Source organism: Meles meles, chromosome 4 (genome assembly GCF_922984935.1).
Source record: "Meles meles chromosome 4, mMelMel3.1 paternal haplotype, whole genome shotgun sequence".
Classification (NCBI taxonomy): Eukaryota; Metazoa; Chordata; class Mammalia; order Carnivora; family Mustelidae; genus Meles; species Meles meles.
This window is the reverse complement of record NC_060069.1, coordinates 53,804,464-53,825,712: the sequence shown is the minus strand read 5'-3', so window position 1 is coordinate 53,825,712 and position 21,249 is coordinate 53,804,464. Positions and strand designations below refer to the sequence as shown.

At 40.7% G+C, this 21,249-nt stretch overlaps 1 protein-coding gene across 6 annotated transcripts in view; it reads right to left on the bottom strand.

Annotated features, from left to right (window-relative positions):
* Nucleotides 1–21,249, bottom strand: part of IGF2BP2 (insulin like growth factor 2 mRNA binding protein 2) — a 160,548-nt gene that overhangs the window by 13,470 nt on the left and 125,829 nt on the right. For 4 of the 6 annotated variants that reach the window (XM_046002613.1, XM_046002614.1, XM_046002615.1 and 1 more), the window contains exons 7-10: nucleotides 20,828–20,962; nucleotides 11,852–11,974; nucleotides 11,382–11,517; nucleotides 8,899–9,027 (exon numbers count right to left, since the gene is read on the bottom strand). In XM_046002613.1, coding sequence (XP_045858569.1) covers nucleotides 8,899–9,027; nucleotides 11,382–11,517; nucleotides 11,852–11,974; nucleotides 20,828–20,962 — 523 coding nt within the window. The remainder of the gene's footprint in view (nucleotides 1–8,898; nucleotides 9,028–11,381; nucleotides 11,518–11,851; nucleotides 11,975–20,827; nucleotides 20,963–21,249) is intronic. The other 2 variants (XM_046002617.1, XM_046002618.1) reach the window with 1 other exon arrangement.

Sequence of the window (21,249 nt, the reverse complement as noted above, 5' to 3'; positions counted from 1 at the left end):
AACCCTTCTGAGCCTCATCCACAAAGAGACTAAAATAGTATCACCTAGATCTAGAAATTAGATCTTCCAAAATTGTTGCGAGGGTTCCTTCGATCACTCATTCACTCACGAGAAAGATATCTGAGCACCCAACCACCCACAAAGCAGTGTTCTAGGTGCCGGGGACACAGCCATTAAGACAGAGCGGCCACTGCCACCACTGACATTCTATGGGGGAGGCAGACGAGTGTGAAAGAAGGGAACAAACAGGATAGCGTGCGGAAGGGAAGCAGCGGAGACGAGGGGTGCGAGGGCAGCCTTGGGAGGGTCCAGGGAGACCCCTGCAGGAGGGGATCTCTGAGCTGGGACCCATGGAGACCACAGCACCCGATGCAAGGCCCTGGGGAGGGAGCCGTCCAAGCAGGGCTCTTAGAGGTGCTGAGCTAAGAAAGGGGTTGGACTTTTGAAAAACAGAAAAGTATGGGATGGGTTGGTAAAAGCAAGTAAGAGAGTACGGCTGCAAACAACGGGGAGGTGGGCCGTCGGAGATCAGGCAGGGTCTTGCAGGCCTTGGTGCCCAGGTGCATTAGACCCTAGGTACAACAGATGCCCCCGAAGGATGCTACCTGGCATTCAGAGGTCCCAGGAATGAAAAGTCTGTCGCTGGCTGCTGTATGGGCTGAATGAGGGGTGTTATGTGAGCATGGTTTATAATGAAACGCATGGCTCAGAGCTCACTCTGTTTCCCATCCTCCCAAGCTTAAATGGAGTCTACAATCTCAAACGTAAGGAGGTTTTTAAAACATGCTTTGTCACAATGATCAGAGAAATGATCCGCTGATGACTTGAATACGTGTTCTCTCTCCTGGGAAAGCAGGTTGTAGCCATTGGGTAAACCAAGGGCCCAGGGAGGCGGCAGTGGGTACGGAACCCCACCCCCAACTCAGCAGCGGGCCTCACTGTCTCAGTTTGAGAATTCCCACTTATTTTACAAAGGAGAAGCTACTTTAGAGTATTTGAGAAGCATCAAGACACTGCGGAGGGGGTGAGGGATGTCATAGGAAAGGTGACCTGTGCCAAGTATGCCCCAACTCCCTGCCAACAGAGGCAGCAAGGGGAGGATGGGGTCATTATTACCCACTGGTTCACGTTACACTCTCCGTTTGAGGGAAACTGGCTGCTTGACTGTGCTGGGGTGTGAGCAGAGGAGTACATATCAAATGCATCTGTAAAAACTAAAAGGGAATTACGAATAGTAGGACCGGCTCTTCCTGGAAGAACTGTGGCACCCTTCATTCCAAGCTGCTGTGTATGACCAGTAGCATGATGCCACATTTAAGTAACACACTGAAGCATGAAGAAATCGGGGGGCAGGAAGAGGGAGGGGTAGGAAATGGGTAGTGGACATGGCAGTGGTCAGGCGTACAGATCATGTTCAAATACTGAAACAGCTTTAGTGAAGACACAATAATGTCACATTGCAAAGACAGTAGATGCTCTCCCGAGGACCAGGGATGTGGCTGCAGGCCTGGCTGGGGGGTGGGGGGGGGGGGCAGTGGACTTGGGCAGAGCTCTCCAAGATTCTGAAGGTTCGCCATTCTACCCCAACTTTCAAAGGGCTTCCCCACAATGGCTGCTTACCCACCTCTGTGTTCTCATGGGACAACCTCAGGAACTGATGGAAACCAGAAATTGTTAAGCTAGCCAGAGGCAGAGCCAAGATCTGAGCACAGATCTGCGTCTGACGCTGCAGCCCAAGGTCTCAACCACTATACCCAAGGCTGCCCCCACCTAGAACACTGCGAATTCATGGGTTCAGGGGGGCCCATGGCACATGTTATGGAAAAACTCCCCTAAGAATTCTAATATGCCCTCTGTTGAGTTTATTTAAATATACGAATAGACAATTAAAATTCATTAGACAATATACAGAGAATCAGCAACATGAAAGAGGGGAGCAAAGCTGAGAAAGGCAAACAAATGACCCCAGTGAATTAATTCATGAAAGAGAAAGAGCTTTTTTAAAAAAAGTGTCTGATTTCTATTTTTTCTTTTTCTTTCTTTTTTTTTTTTTTTTTAAGATTTTACTTATTTGACAGAGAGGGCGCACATACACAGGAGCACAGGCAGGGGAGCAGGAGAGGAAGAAGCAGGCTCCATGTTCAGTGTGGGCTTGATCGCAGGTCCCTGGGATCATAACCTGAGCAGAAGGCAGACTGTGACACCCTGGTGCCCTTTGATTTGACTTCTTAATTAGATTCAAGATGGCAGTTCATTCACGTGTAAGTAACTGCTGTGAGAAAAAAACAAGGAGGGGCCTACATTGATCTTGGAAAGGAAACACTCAACGCTGTATGTAACAGCAGAGAAGACCCTCCTGCAAAGCCCATCAGTGCCCCCCTGGAAGATTAACCCACGCAAAACAAAAAGAACCAGACATGAGAATAAAGATGTATGAGCCATAAAGTGGGAGCTCCAGAAGGAGAAAATGAAGTGGAGGGAGGGAGAGTAATACTACCATTAAGTACAGAAGCAAAAGATTTTCCTGAACCAAAGAAAAACCTGAATCTTGAGATCAAAAGGCTGAGATTCAGATTTCTGAATTCTAAGGGGGAAGGCAGAATACTAAAAAAAAAAAAAAAAAAAAAAAAAAGGTAAAAACCTTAGAAGGAGAAAAAGCTATCTACAAAATAAGGAGAATCAGACTGGTTAGCACATGAATCCGAAAAACAAAATACTGAAAGTACTGTTTTTAGAGTTCTAAAGGTACTAGGACTCTAGAATCTCTAGACAGCCCGTTGAACTTTCATTCATGTGTGAGGGGGAAAAAGGGCATTTCAGATCTAGAAAGCTGAGAAGTTATGCTACTTATGCACTATTCCTGAAAAAGGTTGTTCAAACAAGTATTCCTGACAAACTAACAAAAAAGCCCTAAGTAACTAAAAAAATGAGAGCATATGGAGCGCAAGAAACCATCTGCAGTGAGCGAAGCAATGCGTTATACAGTTAATTCTAAACTGCAGATGACGAGGCTGTGTATTCACTAAGAAAGTTTAATAATTTGTAATAAAATTCCAGATTATTTCTAGAGTGAACTGACGAAAACACATGAAGCAAACTTTGTTACAATAAAGAATTTGACAAAACCATCATCACAGCGGGAGACCAGCAAACTTCTCCCATCATGTATTAAATCATATGGATAAAAATAATTATATAGAAGATATGAGCCACCAATGAGAAGCTTGTTTTCATAGCTATAAACACAACTCTGAGCCTATCAGAGAAGGTACATCTTTCCAAATGCTCATGAATTCAAAAACTGATCATGAGTGAGTAAGGTAAGGGCCACAAAAATCAGAAATGTTCTGATGACACTGTCTGAATACAAAGTACAGGACACAAATGCAAGATAACAAAAAAGAAACCATTAACTACTTCGAAGTTTAAAATAGATAAAGCCCTAGCAAATCTGATTAAGGAAACAGAGAGGGGCCCCGGGTGACTCAGACCCTAGAACACGAGGCTCTGGATGTTGAAGTCATGAGTTCAAGCCCCATGTTGGGGTCAGTGTTCACTTAAAAAAAACAAAAAACTTAAAAAAGAAAAGAAATAAAGAGAGAAAACATACGATGCTAGGAATTACAAGAGTAATATACAAGTTTGGGGATTTAAAAGGCCAACAGTCCACTCTGTACAGGTTATGCCAACACATATGAAAATCAGATGAAATGAATACTTTCAAGGGAAAGTAAAAATCAACACAACTAAGTCAAAAACTAATAAGAAACCAAAAGGTTTATAAATGAAACAGACAAACAAAAAGTGGTAGGCCCAGATGTTTCACAGATAGTACTTATCAATTCTTCAAGAAGTAGAAAACTCCTATATATTCTTTAATTTTCCCAAGTACATTAAAAGTTGGTCATCTTTCCAATTCATTCTTTGAGAAAAAAAAATAATCATGCTGTTAAAGAGAGTATAAAACTACAGTAATTACAGTGTAGACAAAGAGATGAATGGAAGAGAGTCAGGAAGATGACTAAGTGGGAATTTAGTGTATGACAAGGCTAGAATTTCAAACTGAGTGATAAAACAGTACACCACCCAAGCAGTGTTTTTGGGAAATGTGGCTATTCATTTGGAAAGAAAATAAAGTTAGATCCTTTTGTCAAAGTATAAATCAAGATAAATTTCCTAAGGATTACAGATACAGATACAAATAACAATCCTCAAAAACCAATAAGAAAACATGGGAGAATATTTTTATAGTCTTGGATGGGAGATTTTTTTCTTTAGCATGTCATCAAAGGCCAGAATCCACACAAACATCACTGATTTAAGTACCTTACTTCTTAAAATTTCTGCATGAATTCTGGTGAAAGGAAATCTGTGAGAATTTAAACTGCATACAGCCTTTGATATAATAAATCCAGTCTTAGAGAATTTACTTTCAGATATACTCATACATTTGTGCAAAGACATAATGAAGACTATTCATTTTGACACTATGTGTAGTAGAGAAAATGTGGGAACAATTCAAATGTCTAAAAACAGTGTGTGCTCGTTAGAAAAATTATAGTAAATTCATACAGTGGAATATTATGTGACTGTTAAAGAGAATTAAGTCTAGCTATGAAAAAATGCCCATAATAAGTAAAAACAAACAAAAAACCTTGTAATTCTGTATGACATGATTACATTTATAGTTTTGAATAATATGATTTTATCTATGCTGAGAAAACATTTCTAAAAAGGGTAAACTTAAAGGTGGTATACCTCTGGGGAGTGGTTGTTTGCTAAACTTTGGTAAGATAAGGCAGGCCAAAGGAAATGTTTACATTTTACTTCATACAACAGTTTGTTCAAAATATATCTATTTTAAATTATTATGGCACAAGACACCATGAGTAAGGCAAAGAAAAATGACGAGCTGGTAGAAAATATGGACAAACATGATGAACAGATAATATCCTTAATATGTAATCAGCTGTTAGAAATTATTAACAAAAAGATGGAAAGTAAGGTGATGGCAATAGCAAGTACATTTGCGTAGAGAAATTATTACATGCAGGTCTTAACTTATTTAATAATCCTAACAACAACCCCTATGTTTACGATTACTACCCCCATCTCATAGGCCAGGGACATCAAGATGCAAAGAGGTTAAGTCACCTGCCCGAGGTTAAAAATAGCAAGTGGTAATGCAGAGATGGAAATGCAGGCAGTCCGGCTCCAGAACCTGTACTGCGTCTCAAAAGGCTGATGGGCAAAGGATACAGAAAGACAGAGGGGGAAAATGGCCAATAAAAACTGTTGAGTCCCATAATAACAAAAGAAATGTGTATTTTATTTTATTTATTTTAAAAGATTTTATTTATTTATTTGACAGAGAGAGAGACCACAAGTAGACAGAGTGGTAGGCAGTGAGAGAGGGGGAAGCAGGCTCCCTGCCCAGCAGAAAGCCTGATGTGGGGCTCAGTCCCAGGACCCTGAGATCATGACCTGAGCCGAAGGCAGAGGCTTAACCCACTGAGCCATCCAGGTGCCCCAGAAATGTGTATTTCAAAGTATTAGATTGTAAGGAATCATTACATGAGTAATAAGAGTATGGGAGGAAAAATCCCCCTGTCACACACTGGTGGGAAGGAAAAGTAGTACATCCTCCATGTATCAAAATTTACGTATTAGGCATCAACATTTATATATTTTTTAACTATATATTATGTATAAAATATAGCCATTCTTAGGCTCAGAAGTTCTATTTCAAGGAATTTATCCCAAAGAAATAAATGGAGAAAAGAGCCAAGATGTATATATAAGGATTTCCAAAGCAGCATGAAAAATCTGAGTATATATAAATATATGTAGTATATATATAAATTATATATACATATACCCATACACATGCACACACTGGTTATTTCTATATTGAGAAAAAACATGCACTTTCCACATTTCTGTATTAGTTGCTTCTTAAATACTATGCATGTATTACTTTTATTAACCAGAAAATAAGAAAAATTAAGCTTTCAAACATACACACGTTTCCAGAATTTCAGAGGTCAGAGACCAACCTCGGCGTGTGTAAGCCAGCTATGAGGAGGTACAGAGACTTCCTGACCTTTGGATGCCAAGAGCAAAAATACTAGTAGTTCTGTGATACATAAAAGCCAAGATGGACCCTAGAGTTTCCTGGAAATCTGAAAGCCTATGTGACAGGAGAATAATGTAAGTATTTAAAGCATGCCCAACACCCCACCCTACCCTGTCCTTCTCAGACGCCACAAGTGTGGCTTTGGGGGCCTGTCCTAGGTCCTGAGCAGGTAGGTAGCGATGGCCACCTTCAGGCCCTGTCGGGCACTTTCACAGCTGCCCCAGGGAGCCATATTGTTACAGAGAGTCAGGGTGACTACATGCTCTGGATTAGAACCCAGTCTTAATCAATGGGATTGAGATCAGAAGTATATGGCTTTTAGCTTTATAAAGATGAGTAAAATCTGGGATGCCTGTGTGGCTCAGTTGGTTAAGTGTCTGCCTTTGGCTGAGGGGTCCTGGAGCAGGCTCCACTGTGCTCTCTCTCTCTGACAAATAAATAAATTTTTAAAAATTTTTAAAAAAAGTAAAATCTAGGAGCACCTGGGTGGCTCAGTGGGTTAAGCCGCTGCCTTTGGCTCAGGTCATGATCCCAGAGTCTGGGGATCAAGTCCCGCATCCGGCTCTCCGCTCAGCGGGGAGCCTGCTTCTCCCCCTCTCCCTCTCTCTCTGCTTACTTGTGATCTCTCTCTGTCAAATAAATAAATAAAATCTTTTTTTAAAAAAAGTAAAATCTATTTGATGAAGAACAGGAACTATGTATTTTAGTAAAATGGTTATCTTCCTATTGTAGAAGATCTCAGTTGAAAGGAAGCTTTCTAACAGGCAAAACTTATTTTCAAGTCGAGAAAATATTCTGCTCTCACATGAGAGTTTCTCCCCTTGTTTCAGTCCAGGGGTCTGTGAACTGTTTCTGTAAGGGGTCAAATACTTATTTTAGACTTTGCAGGTCACAGGTTTCCTACTGCATCTCTTCAACTCCGCCATCATAGCAAAAAAGCAAACAGACAATACATAACCAAAGGTCATGGCTGTGCTCCAATAAATTTTTTTTTTTAAGATTTACTGATGGGCACCTCGGTCAGTTAAGTGTCTGCCTTCAGCACAGGCCATGATCTTGGGGTCCTGGGATGGAGCTCCATGTCTGGGGTCCCTGCTCAATGGAGAAGTCTGCTCTCGCTCTTGCTCCCTCTGAATAAAAAAATCTTAAAAAATACATATGCATTATTTTTTAGGGAGAGCAGGAAAGAGTTGAGCAGGGGGAGGAACAGAGGGAGAGAATCTTCAAGCAGACTTCCTGCTGAGCAAGCGCCCAATGCAGGGCTTGATCTCATGACCTGAGCCAAACAAGAGTTGGAGGCCCAAACTAGAGAGCCATCCAGGTGCCCCTCAATAAAATTTTATTTACAAAAATAAGTGGTAGGCAAGTCTGGCCCCTGAGCCAAATCTCAAAATAAGGGCTTCCTGACCCGCTGATCTCAGATTAGCAATATTAGAAGTGGCCTATTTTACTATACTTTCCCCCCACTATTTATGTTTATCTCAACTTCGGTTCTGAGGTTATCTTCTGTAAGCAGTAGATGCAGACTCTCTCCTAAGAAATGAGATGTGTCCCAATACCACTGAAGTGGACCAAGCTTGGTCATTCTCAAATCTCACAGCAAAGATGTGGGGATGTACAGCTCTCAAAGCTGGCCTAGCTCCTTGGAGAAGCCACCTGTGACAGCTGCCACAATCCCTCCTGGCACACCTCAGCTCCCTCTTACCTGGCCCCCACCCCCCCCCCCACATGGCCCAATATTGGGCCCCATCCTTTAGTTCATGAGAAATGGATATAACTCCAAAGAAATGGTATGAAGGTTTAGAAATGACTCAGAAGATCGGTATATAAACAAGACTGCAGAATGTGTATATTCTTGTGACCAAAACTGTAGGTGCCAGTCATGTCTGTATTTTGCTGGCAGAAGAGCTTAGTGGCTTCACCCTGTCTCTCTACAGGTAACTCAGAGAGCTGCTAGGAACTCTGGCTTTGCAGTGCCTCCAGCAGAGACCAGCTCTGAAAAGAAAGGAATGTTAGCTAAGGTAGTGTTCATCAACCTACTTCTTCCCATTAAAAAGTATAAAGATTAGAGGAAAGAAAGTTTGCTTAAAAAATAAGCAATACATATAGAAAAGAATTAGGAGTGAAAAAAGATAAGCTGTCAAGTATCCTGAACCCAAATTTGACAATGTATTGATCTATAATGCTTGTAGATGGAAATGGAAGTAACAGTTAGAAAACTCTTAACATTCACATTTCCCTTTTTATTAATTATGACTCAAGCAGTAAATACTTATTGAGAACCTACTAAATGCCAGGCATTGTGCTAAGTGTTCAGAAACAAACACTGTGTATTTTCTTTTAAAAATTCCCCATGAATAAAATATGATAAATTTGAGTTGTAGAAACAGGTGAGAAATATATATATTCGAGTCACCCAGGTACCCTATTAATAAATGAACAACAGCCATGAAGATTCTTATTTGAGCTAACAAATCCTTTTTTATAATAAAGAGGCTTCTAGTTAGTGAATTTGCTAGCACTGCAGTTTCTTCCCTAGATATGATATCTACTATGTTCAAGAGCACACATTTAGAGGATGGTTTAATAATATTTCTCTGCCCGTTAGGAAGAAGTCCTAAGAAATACTGGATTTATCCTCCAATCACTTGCAATTATGGCCTCCGAATTAAAGCTTTAGCTGTGATTCAACACAGCAGAGTAAGGCTGCTGCCTGGGGGTGCCCAGAGCGTGAGCAAACCTCTGGGTGCTGAGCTACTTACAGCGAAAGGGTGGTAAGGGGGAGCGGGGGGAGCTCCTCGGGGCCCTGCTGGTGGAGGCAGCACGGATAGTCCTGTTGAAAAGATGCCAAGTGCGCTGAGGTTCAACCCCGGGATCAGATTGGCTTGTTGCTGGGAACAGAAATGGAGAAAAAGATGAGGGGAGGAGAGCAGAGAGGCCCAGCTTGCCTGGGTCAACCTCCATCTCTTGGCTGGTTGGCACCAGGGCCTCCTGGTGAGGTCTGCCCTGGCCTCGCGGACCACCCTGCGCTGGGGTGGGCTCTCCAAACCTCAAGATCGCCATGGCATTCCTTCAAAGCTTCTCCGAGAATGTCTACACACCGTCACACAGCCAGCCAGGCTCCTCGGGGGACTCAGGCCCCCACACCCTCTTTCCTGCTTGCCCCTCAGCCTCCCCCTGCCCAGCCTGCTCCTCTCAAACCCTGGGCCCCTGCAGACACTAGCCATTGTGTAAGGAATGTGCTTGTCTTCCCCCTCACGGGGCTAAGTCCTGCCCTTCATGTGGGTCCCACCTGAGCTCAGATGTCCCCTCAGACAGGAAACCCTTCTATGTGGCCCACCAACATTTCTGTTTCCTTCAAATAGTATTTGAAGGATCAGTCACACGGATTTGCACCGCCCGAGTGGCTGCCTCTCCCTCTTAGACGTAATTTCCTTGTGGATGGAGACTGTATCACTCAGTGTTGTGTGCTCAGTGCCTGGTACATAGTAAGTACTCAATAAATACTTGTGGAATTAATATGTTTAAAATATATTGGGTTAATAGGTTTTCCAACCTATCCAGAGAAACATCAGACCTTCCAACAGTATACCGCCCATGTAAACTCCATTCTCCAGGTTCAGGATGGTTCACAACTTCAAATTTTTCACCGTTTGGTTGCCAGTGTTGTCATCCTCTCATCTCGCTCATTTCCCATTTATACACAGGGATGCCCGCCTAGGCTGCGGTGGGTTTGAACTGCATAGCCCTCCTGAAGCAGAGGGATGTCGTCACCTGGCCTGGGACCTCCCTGCTCCCACCTTTGTCTCCCTGAACACTAAGCAGCTAACATTTCCAGTTTTCTTATCTGTGAGTGGGGTCCCCCATTATCTTGCCTTCTCTTAGGATGTCTGGAGTAGGAAAGCTGAGATCTTTAACCTTGACCTCATCTGATACCTAAGATCCAGTAGTTTTGTTATCCATCTATCAACACATGACCTTGGTGCAGACATGGGTGCGTCTAAGTGATTTGCTTAAGTGGAGGTACGGGGAGCACACAGACCCTTCTGCAGCTTTTCTTGGTGTTCACAGAAGAGATGTTTATCATATGATGTCAAGAGCCCCGAAGAAGAAAATGAGATCATCTGAGGCTATTTCCACGGACAAATACAAACAAACAAGGAGATGACAGTGCAACCCTGTCCTCGTCATGTTTCACAGTTATCGTGCCATGTGGGCTGCTACTGGGGGTGGGGGTTGGGCTGAGGTGGGAGCAGGGCTCTGACCTGAGGAGGAGGGTCCTCAGAAAGAGCTACACTGACAGCACTGGGTTTGGCCTACAAAGCTCTTGGTCAATATTTACTCCTCCGTGAAATATGATCAGGTCTGGGATTTGCTTCGAAGTCATTCAAGAAGGGTGGGATAGCAGATGGAGGTCCAGATGAAACAAAACAGGCTGTGAGTTGATAACTGTTCAAGTAGGATTATAGGTATATGAGGATTTATTGCAGTATCCTTCCCTCTTTTATGTTAGAAAATCATTATCATAAAAAAATGAAAAAAAAAATTACTCCTCTGAGTGGAGCTCGGGTTTTGTTGATAGACAAATATTTTGAAGACGTCAGACTGGTGTCTCCTCATTATAAAGTGAGAGTTAGTTAGCAATAACAGGAAGGACATGCCCAAACCCAGATGTGTGCTGGAAGCATCAGTGAGAGCCAAGGTGGTAGATGACATTTACTAGGTGATCCGGATGGTTAGATCAGTAAGCAAGGGATGAACATCAGCATTTAATTTTAAAATAGGTATTTTTAAATTTAAAAAGTAACGGGACAACAATACAGAAAGTTTGTGATGTAGAAAAAAAAATCCCCCTTTCCTAGAACACCAGCTGTTTTTATTTTTGTATGCAGCCTTCCAGTCATTTTGCTCCATACTAGTTTACGTAACTGTAACCCGAGTTAAGTATGCTTCTATGTGCTCTTTTCTTAATTAACATTATATCATAAGCAATCCTTCACTTTATAATCTTCAGAGTTATGCTTTTAATAGTTTCACAGTATTTTTTCCCAGTGCATTTATCCCAGTCCACTAGTTGGTTTCCTGCTTGCTTCAACGCTCTTGCCCCAAGAAGGCAGGAATAACTCTGCATATCTATTCTAAGGCACTTACTCACTAGCTGAATGACAACTATCCTTCGAGAGGCTTGTGTCCTGCCTGAAAACACATGTGAAAGTCAGTAGAGAAGAAAGCATTCGGCACTTACATTAACAGCCAGCATATCATTTTCAAAGGCCTCACGGAGCTTCTTCATAATCTCTACCTCTGCATTGGCACAGGCCTCGACTGTGCCCTTCACAGTGATGGTTCTTTCAGGGTTGTATATGCTCAAATCCTGCAAGCTGGCCACCGGGAAAAGAGAAAGATTTCCTTTTTCAAAAGGAAAAATAAAATCCCAGAAGGATCACAAACAAGTCTTGGTGGAGGATTCCCTCACCATACACTGTGGTATCAAACACTTGCCATCTTATCTCAAATCTTAGAAGTGACTTAGCTCATATCCACAGCAGAAAGTGTATGACTGGTAACGATTTATGCATTTGTTTTGACGGTGTTGGAGAGAATTAGATTAATTATGATTACACTACCATTTTAAGGAAAGCAGATGGAGGAGTTGGGCATAACAAAATGCTCAAGTTCTCCATTTGGGCACAATTAAACTGATGGGTGGCTTACGATGAGATTGTTATCTTGGTCCCCGTCTCATGTTCAATTTTCTTCAAATTTCTGCCTTCTTTTCCAATCAGTCTTCCAACTAAGCCATTGTGGGCCAAAATTTTCAGAGGAATCTCTTCAGCTCTAAAAGAGACAAACAACAATTCAACACTCAAGGTGGACATACTGGTTGCCTCCTAAGAGCTATTAAACCACTTTTCTCCCCTTTACAAACAGAGATCTTTGTTCAGGTCCCAAGTGGCAATAGGATTTAGGTGAGGCTGGTTCCCTCACCAAGCCCAGTGCATGAATTCTGATTAACATAAGCCAAACCACGGTAATTATATTCCCTTTTTACGATGGACTGGAAGTGGGTCCATGAGGCAAATCTGGACAATGAGATATTAGAAGTCTGTTGCATGACTTTAGGAAGGTTTTTCTTGCTCTTAAAAAAAGACAAAAAAAGAATATCATCCTGATGGCAGACTAAGATGCTACAGGCCCTCCTGATCCCACAGAGACAAGTTAACAATAGAAAAGACTGGTATACCTCTGTGAGAACTCCAGAGTTCAACTGACAAGCTATAGCACCCTGACCATTGTAAAGCCAAGAAAGACTCCAGTAAAAGGGGTGGGAAAATTTGCAGTGTTCAGTGTGGCTGCACGTGCTCCTTCCCTTATGCAGCATTTCGAGGAGCAAATGGGAAGAACTCTCCCATACCAGCGATCCTCCCATGGGATGTAAACAAAAGACGGGACCACACATCCAACACTCTGGCTCATGTGGGAGCTGCCCAAGGGACTGGTTTCTGTCCTGCCTCACTTAGAACAGTGAGGAGACTGGCACCAGAGTTTTGGAAGCCACTGAAAAAAGAGGTGAGCAGCATGTTAGTGCTGCAGTTTTACAATCAGAAGTCAGGGGTGAGAAAGAGATCAGAAAAGGTTTGAGAGGCCCTGACACCTCCAGGAGGGCTGATAAGTGAAGGAGGGTCTTCCCCTGAATGAAGGCAGTGCACAAAGACAAACAGATCGTTGTTTTTTTCCAAATGCCCCAAGCCTAGCAAAATATTAAAACACATAAACAAAACAAGGAAATATGGCCTAATCAAAGGATCAAAATGTAACTCCAGAAAACAACCCTAGAGAAATGCAGATCTGTGAGCTACCTGACAAAGAATTTATAATAATTGTCCTAAAGACACTCAATGAACTAAGAGAACACAGAGAGACAACTAAACAAAATCAGGAAAACTATGCATGAACAAAATGGAAACATCAACAAAGAGAGAAACTATAAAAAACAAATAATGTAAGTAAAAAATATAATAACCAACCTCCCCCTCAAAATCATTAAAGAGGTTCAACAGTAGATTTGACAGGCAGAAGAAAAAATGAGCAAACTTGAAAACTGGTCATTTGAAACCATCAAGTCAAAATAGAAAAAAGAAAAAAAGAATGAAAATAGTCCCCACAAAGCATTAAGGTACTTAGGGGCCAGGATCAAATGGACTAATATACTCATGCACATCCCAAAAGGAAGAAAGAGAAAGGGCAGAGAGCTCATTTGAAGAAATAATGGCAGAAAACTTTCCAAGTATCAGGAAAGAAATGGACATGTAGATTCAAGAAGCTCAAAGAACTCCAACTGGGAATAAAACCAAAGAGAATCATACCAAGACACATTATAAGCCAATTTTCCAAAGTCAAAGACAAAGAGAGAATCTTGAAAGCAGCAAGAGAAAAGTGATTATTCACATAGAAGGGAGTTTTCAGATTTCTGAGCAGAAAATTTGCAGGTCAAAAGGGAGTGGAATGATATCTTCAAAATGCTGAAAGAAAAACACATCAACCAAGAATATTATGATGACAAAATGGTCCTGTGAAAATGAAGGTGAAATTAAGACTTCCCTAGATAAACAAAAGCTAGGGGAGTTCATTATTATTACAGTTGCTCTACAAGAAATGCTAAAAGGAGTCCTTTAATGGAAATGAAAGGACAATGAGCAGCAACACAAAGCCATATGAAAATATAAGGTTCTCTAGTAAAAGTGAATACACAAATATAATAATCTGCTCTAATAATTTTGGTGTATAGAATATAAATGATTCCTTAAACTCTTAAGGAATTAGAAAAAGAATAAACTAAACCCAAAGCTAGTATAAGGAAGGAAATGATAAAGATTAGAGCAAAGATAAGCAAAAGAGAGAACAGAAAAACAAAAGAAAAACCAACTATGAATTGGTTTTTGAAAAGATCAACAAAATTGATAACATTATCTAGAATAATTAAGGAAGAACACTTGAATATCTAAAACCAGAAGTGAAAGAGGGGACATTGCAACTGATGTCACAGAAATAAAAATGATTACAAAAGAATACGAGGAACAGTTGTACATCAACAAACAGATAACCTAGAAGAAATGGATAAATTCTAAGAAAAACACAATCTACTAAGACTAAACCTTGAACAGGAAATCTGAACAGACCAATGATGAGTAAGGAGACTGAATCAGCAATTAAAAACCTCCCAACAAAGAAAAGCCCAGGATCAGCTGGCATCCCTGGAGAATTCTACCAAACACTTATTTTTTCTACCAAACGTTTAAAGAAGAATTAACACCAATCCTTTTCTGCAATGTCCAAAAAACTGCAGAAGAGGGAACATTTTCAAGCTAATTCTATGAGGCCATCTTTAATACCAAAGCTAGACAAAGACATTTTGAGAAAAGAAAACTACAGACCAGCATCCCTGGTAAACACTGATACAGAAGTCCTCAACTAAACAAGAAAAATGAATTCAAAGACATTATGCATTAAAAGGATAATTGATACATTATGACCAAGCAGGATGTACTTCTAGAATGTAAGTGTGGTTCAACATTAAAAAAAAAACAACAAACCAATGTAATATACATTAATGTAGATCAATACATGTAGGTCAAAAACCTTATGATCATCTCGATTGATATAGAAAAAGCATATGACAAAAATTTAACACCCTTTAATGATAAAAACACTCAACAAGCTAGGAATAGAAGGAAACTGCCTTAACAAAATAAAGTCCATTTCTGAAAAGCACACATTGAACATCATATTCAATGATGAAAGACTGAAAGCTTTTCCTCTAAGATCAAAAACAAAGGCATCAAAATTGAAAAGGAAGAAGTAAATTATCATCTGTTTGCAGATAACATGATCTTAAATGAAGAAAACTCTAAAGATTCCACGATAAAACTGTTAGAATACACTCATTCAGCAAAGTTGCAGGATATAAAATCAACACACAAAAATCAATTGTGTTTGTTTGTTTTGCTTTTCCTTTCTTTTTAAAAAGATTTTATTCGGGCGCCTGGGTGGCTCAGTGGGTTAAAGCCTTTGCCTTCGGCTCGGGTCATGATCTCAGAGTCCTGGGATCAAGCCCCGCATCGGGCTCTCTGCTCAGGTGGAGCCTGCTTCCTCCTCTCTCTCTGACTGCCTCTCTGCCTACTTGTGATCTCTCTCTGTCAAATAAATAAATAAAATCTTAAAAAAAAAAAAAGTTTATTCAGGGACATCTGGGTGGCTCAGTGGGTTAAGCCTCTGCGTTAGGCTCAGGTCACGATCTCAGGGTCCTGGCATGGAGACCCGCATTGGGCTCTCCACTCAGCAGGGAGCCTGCTTCCCCCCACCCTCCGCCGCCTGCCTCTCTGCCTACTTGTGATCTCCCTCTCTCTGTGTCAAATAAATAAATAAAATCTTAAAAAAAATAAAGATTTTATTTATTTGATAGAGCGAGAAAGAGTGAAAGAGCACACAAGCAGGGAGGAGAGGTAGAGGGAGAAGCAGACTCCTGGCTGAGCAGGGAGCTTGACAAGGGGCTGGATCCCAGGATCCTGGAATCATGACTTGAGCCAAAGGCAGACATTTAACTGAGCTACCCAGGCAGCCCATCGATTGTGTTTCTATACACTAACAATGAACAACCAGAAAAGAAAATTAAGAAAAGTTTCATTTAACTATAGTATCCTAAAGAATAAAACACTTAGGAATAAACCTAACCAAGGAAATAAAGGCTTATATGCTGAAAACCATATAAAACTGGTGAAAGAAATTAAAGAAGACAAAAATAAATGGAAAGACAAACCCTTGTTCATGAACTGGAAGACTTATTGTTTAGATGTCCATACCACTCAAAGTGATCTACAGATTCAATGCGATCCCTATTAAATCCCAATGGCATTTTTTGCAGAAATAAAAGAATTCACTTGGAATCCCAAGGGACCCTGAACAGTCAAAACAATTCTGAAAAAGAAGAACAAAGCTAGAGAACTCAAACCTCTTGACTTCAAAACATGTTACAGGGCTACAGTAATTAATACACTATGGTAGTGGTGGGGCATCTGGGTGGCTCAGTTAGTTGGGCATCTGCCTTCGGCTCATGTCATGATCCCAGGGTTCTGGGACTGCGCCCTGTGTCGGGCTCCCTGCTCAGTGGGGAGCCTGCTTCTCTCTCTCCTCCCAGCTCATGCTCTCTCTGTCTCTCTATCTCTCTCAAATAAATAAAATCTTAAAAAAAAAAAGATACTATGGTAGTGGCATCAAGAGAGACAAATAAACCAATGGTACAGAACAGAGCCCAGAAATAAACCCCTGCATATATGATCAAATGATCTTTGACAAGAGTGCCAAGATAATACAGTGAGGAAAAGGACAGTCTTCAACAAATGGCGCTGGGAAAACTGGATATCCACATGCAAAAGAATGAAGCTAGGGAAGCCTGGGTGGCTCAGTTGTTAAGCAACTGCCTTTGGCTCAGGTCATGATCCCAGGGTCCTGGGATCAAGTCCCACATTGGGCTCCTTGCTCAGTGGGGAGCCTGCTTCCCCTTCTGCTTGCTCTGCCTGCTGCTCCCCCTGCTTGTACTGACAAATAAATAAATAACATCTTTTTTAAAAAATGAAGGCAGATCTTTATCTTAGCCCATATACAAAAATTAACTCAAAACGAAATAAAGACTTAAATGTAAAATCTAAAACTCTAATATTCCTAGAAGAAAACAGGGGAAAGCTTCATGGCATTAGACTTAGCAGTGAGACACCAAAGCAAAGGCAACAAACACCAAAATAGACAAATTCAACATCAAATTTCAAAAACTTCTGTACACTGAAGGACACAGTCAATGTGGAAAGGCAATGCAGGGAAAAGAAGTAAATATCTGAAAATCTTGTGTCTGATAATGGATTAATACCCAGAATATATAAAGAACTCCTACAATTCAACAACAAAAAAATCAGATAACCCATTTTAAAAATGGGCAAGACTTAAATAGACATTCTCAAAAGATGATATATGGATGGCCAATAAGCTTATGAAAGGATGCTCAATATCACCAATTGTCAGAGAAATACAAATAAAACCACTAGGAGATACTGTGAGCACAAAATATTACACCCATTAGTTTGGCTACTATCCAAATAATAGAAGGTAACAATGACTGGTGAGGATGTGGAGAAAATGGATCCCTTGAGCACTGTTGGTGACACTGTAGAATGATGTCATTGCTATGGAAAATAGTACGGAGGTTCCTCAAAAAATTGAAAATAGAGAGGTGCCTGGGTGGCTCAGTCAGTTGAGCATCTGCCTTCGGCTCAGGTCATGATCCCAGGGTGCTAGCATCAAGCCTTGTGTTGGGCTCTCTGTTTGGCAGGGAGCCTGCTTTTCCCTCTCCCTCTGTCTGCTGCTCTACCTACTTGAGTTCTCTCTCTCTCTCTGTCAAATAAATAAATAATTAAAAAAAAAACAAACCCTGAAAATAGGAATATGATATGATCCAGCAATGTCACTTCTGGGTATATATCCAAAAGAACTGAAAGCAGGATCTTGAAGTGCTATTTGTACATCCATGTTCATAACAGCACTATTCCCAACAGCCAGAAGGTGAAAGCAACCCAAATGTCCATCAATGGATGAATAAACAAAATGTGATATATGCACACAAAGGAATATCATTCAGCTTTATTTATTTTTAAAGATTTTATTTATTTATTTGACAGAGAGAGAGATCACAAATAGGCAGAGAGGCAGGCAGAGAGAGAGAGGAGGAAGCAGGATCCCTGCTGAGCAGAGAGCCCGATGCAGAGCTCGATCCCAAGACCCTGGGATCATTGATCCCAGGACCCTGGGATCATGACCTGAGCTGAAGGCAGAGGCTTTAACCCACTGAGCCACCCAGGCGCCCCTCATTCAGCTTTTAAAAGAAGTCTTGCCACATGCTACAACTTGGATGAATCTTGAAAACATTACACTAAGCGAAATAAGCCAGTTACAAAAAGACAAAATACTGCATGATTCCACTTATATGCAGTCTCTAAAGCAGTCAAATTCATAGAAACAGGAAGTAAAATGGTGTTACCAAAGGCTAGAGGGAGAGGGAAAAGGGGAGCTGTTCAATGGGTACAGAGTTTCAGTTTTGTAAGATGAAAAGTTCTGGAGATCTGTTTCACAATAATGTGACTATATATAAACATATTGAACTATACACTTAAAAATGGTTAAGTAAAATAAGTCAGAGAAAGACAAATATTGCATAATCTCATTTACATGGGGAATCTAAAACAAGACAAGCTCACAGATACAGAGAACAGATTCGTGGTTGCCAGAGCCAGGGGTAGGGGGTAGTGAAGCAGGGGCAAAATGGGTGAAGAGAGTAGAAAGTTACAAACTTCCATATCAAATAAATAAGTCATGATATACAATGTACAGCTTGGTGACTATAGCTGATACACTATACTGAATATATGAAAGTTCCTAAGAGAGCAAATCTTAAAAGTTCCTGTCACAAGAAAAAAAATTATAACATGTATGGTGCCGGATGTTAACTAGAGTTATGGTGGTGAACATTTCACAATATATACAAATATTCAATAATTATGTTGTATACCTGAAACAAATATAGTATTATATGTCAATTGTACCTCAACAAAAAAATGGTTAAGATGATAAATTTTGTTATGTGGTTTTTTTTTTTTTTAAATGTTCAAAAAAGAAAGAGCAAGGATGCCCTCTCTTTCAACTTTTGAATATTTTTCTGTGGGGACACAAGGTCTCAAATCACTACAGCCATCCTGTCATCACCAGGGGAGTACCAGACATCCTGAGGAAGACAGAGCAGAAGGGTTGTGAGTCTCTGAGTCTGTGATTTAACTGACCTTGGAGTCGCTCACCTCAGGACTTCTCATTATGTGACAGAATAATAGTGTCTTATTATTTAAGCCACTTATGTTTTCTGCTCGTTAGGGCCAAAAGCAATCTAACATTCATTGCCACTACACACTGGCATTTGAAGCAACGCCACTGGAACGGAACTTTCGGAGGGAAGGGTTTTTGTTGGCTTTGTTCATTGGCACAGAGAACAGTGCCCGGCACAGAGTAGGTGTTCAATAAATGATAAATGAATAAAAAGAAAATTTAGGATCCCTCTTCTACATCCTCTCCCTCCTGCTCATCCCCCTCAGGACACAGCTTAAATGTCACTTACCCAAGGAGGTCTTCTCTGAGCCCCTCAAATCTCTTTCTATTCTCCTAAAACCTTAATGAGGGCCCTCCATTTACATGTAGTTATTTTCAACTCCCACACGCGCCATGGCTGCGCTTAATGACCCACTGGTTTCAGGATCTGTTTAGCAAATGTCTCTCCCACTATATCATAAGCTTCACAAAAGTAGGAACTGGATCCTGTTTATGGCTGTAGCCTCATTTCCCAGCCCAGTGCTGAGCACAGTGTGGCACTCAAAAAAACTGATTTCAAAGATATTCAAACTCTATATTGACGCTATGTGAAAACTCAAAAATTTAATTTGTGCATCAGTCTTTTTAATTATTTTGAATATTTGAAGTTGCTTGTCCTGAGGTTGAAGGACCAAGAAGGGTATTATTTATAAAGTTCCCAATAACCTGGTTGAGGGAGGGGCTTATTTAAATGAAGTCATGGCATTTGGGGTGTTTCCAAGGCCTCAGAGTAAATAATTCGTAAGTAATAAATTTATAAGTTAGAGTCCCTTATGAAATCTGAGAATAGATTTGTGAAGTTTGGCTTTTAAGGACTATTTTCATCCTCCTGGTTTTATTTTTTAATTTTCTTTTCAGCCTCTTGGTTTTAGAACACTCTTATTTGACATTATTTGCTAAGTTAATTTTATATTCAATTTATCCCCTCATTCCTTCTCTATAAAACTGCCCCTACCGGTAAGTGGATTTTTTTCCCAAACGGACAGGGAGCTTCTTTGTTGTCTATTCCATTACCATTAATTCATTTATAATACAAAGTCAATGGGTTTAGTAAGAATTGTACCACTGTTTGAATTGGTACAACACTCAGGAATCCCAAGAAGTATTTTGTAAAAAAATTTAAAAAAAAGGGAAGGAGATGAAAGAAGACTAAAGTAGATACTTGGATACCAGTTTCTACTACTTAAGGAAAATTTAAGAGTGCAACATGGTAGTAAAAGCGTTTTCCAGAAAAGTAAATGATGGTTTCCATGACAACGTACATTCCATACACACCTGCACTGTCCGGTATGATAGCCGTTAGTCATAAATGTGACTACGTACATCTGAATGAATTAAAATAATTTAGTTCCTCCATTCAACTGGCCACATTCCAAGCACTCAGTGGCAACATGTGGCTAATGGCTATCATACTGAACATGCAGATACACAATGCCTCCACCACTGCATGGCATTAGAATTATGTATCTGTATGTTTCTACCAGTAATTGTTTCTAACGAGTGACAGAAGCATTCAGGTTACCAAAAGAAACACTGAAGTGAAGAAACAGCTATATTACAAATATCTATTTCTTACTACATTCTCCTTGGGAACAAATTTCTTAAAAATAATTTGTCCCCTACTCCTTTTACTGAGTAACAAAGTTACAGGTCTTAAAAAATTTCTTGTGTTAAGTGAATGAGAACTTACTCTTCTCTGTTAAGTGATCTGGGCATTGTAAACAAACTTACAGTTTGGTCTCATCAGCCTCTTTCTGCATGATTTCAAGAATCATGCGGCATGCTTCTGAGGTCCCCTCTGGGGTGGCATGGATGGTGACAGGCTTCTCTGCAGCCCCCGAGTTCTCCTTTCTATGGATGTCTACCCTGTAAGGAAAGAATCAGGAGCCATAACACAACATCATCTGGGACAGGACGCTAGTCCCGAGAAAGCATCTCACGGGCCAACAGACAGTGAGGACACAGACAATGAAGTGTCATTAGCACGTCTGCAACCAATGCCATTCTTCAAGAAGGCGGCAAGCAGGGCAGGATGTCTTGTGCCAAACTTGAATTCTTTGCAGTTCCATTTAGAAGGGAATATTTCTTGCAGCGGTGCTGTGGGACAAAGGCACCAAGCCAACTTGGGTAATGAAGCCAGTCTGGTAAATGAA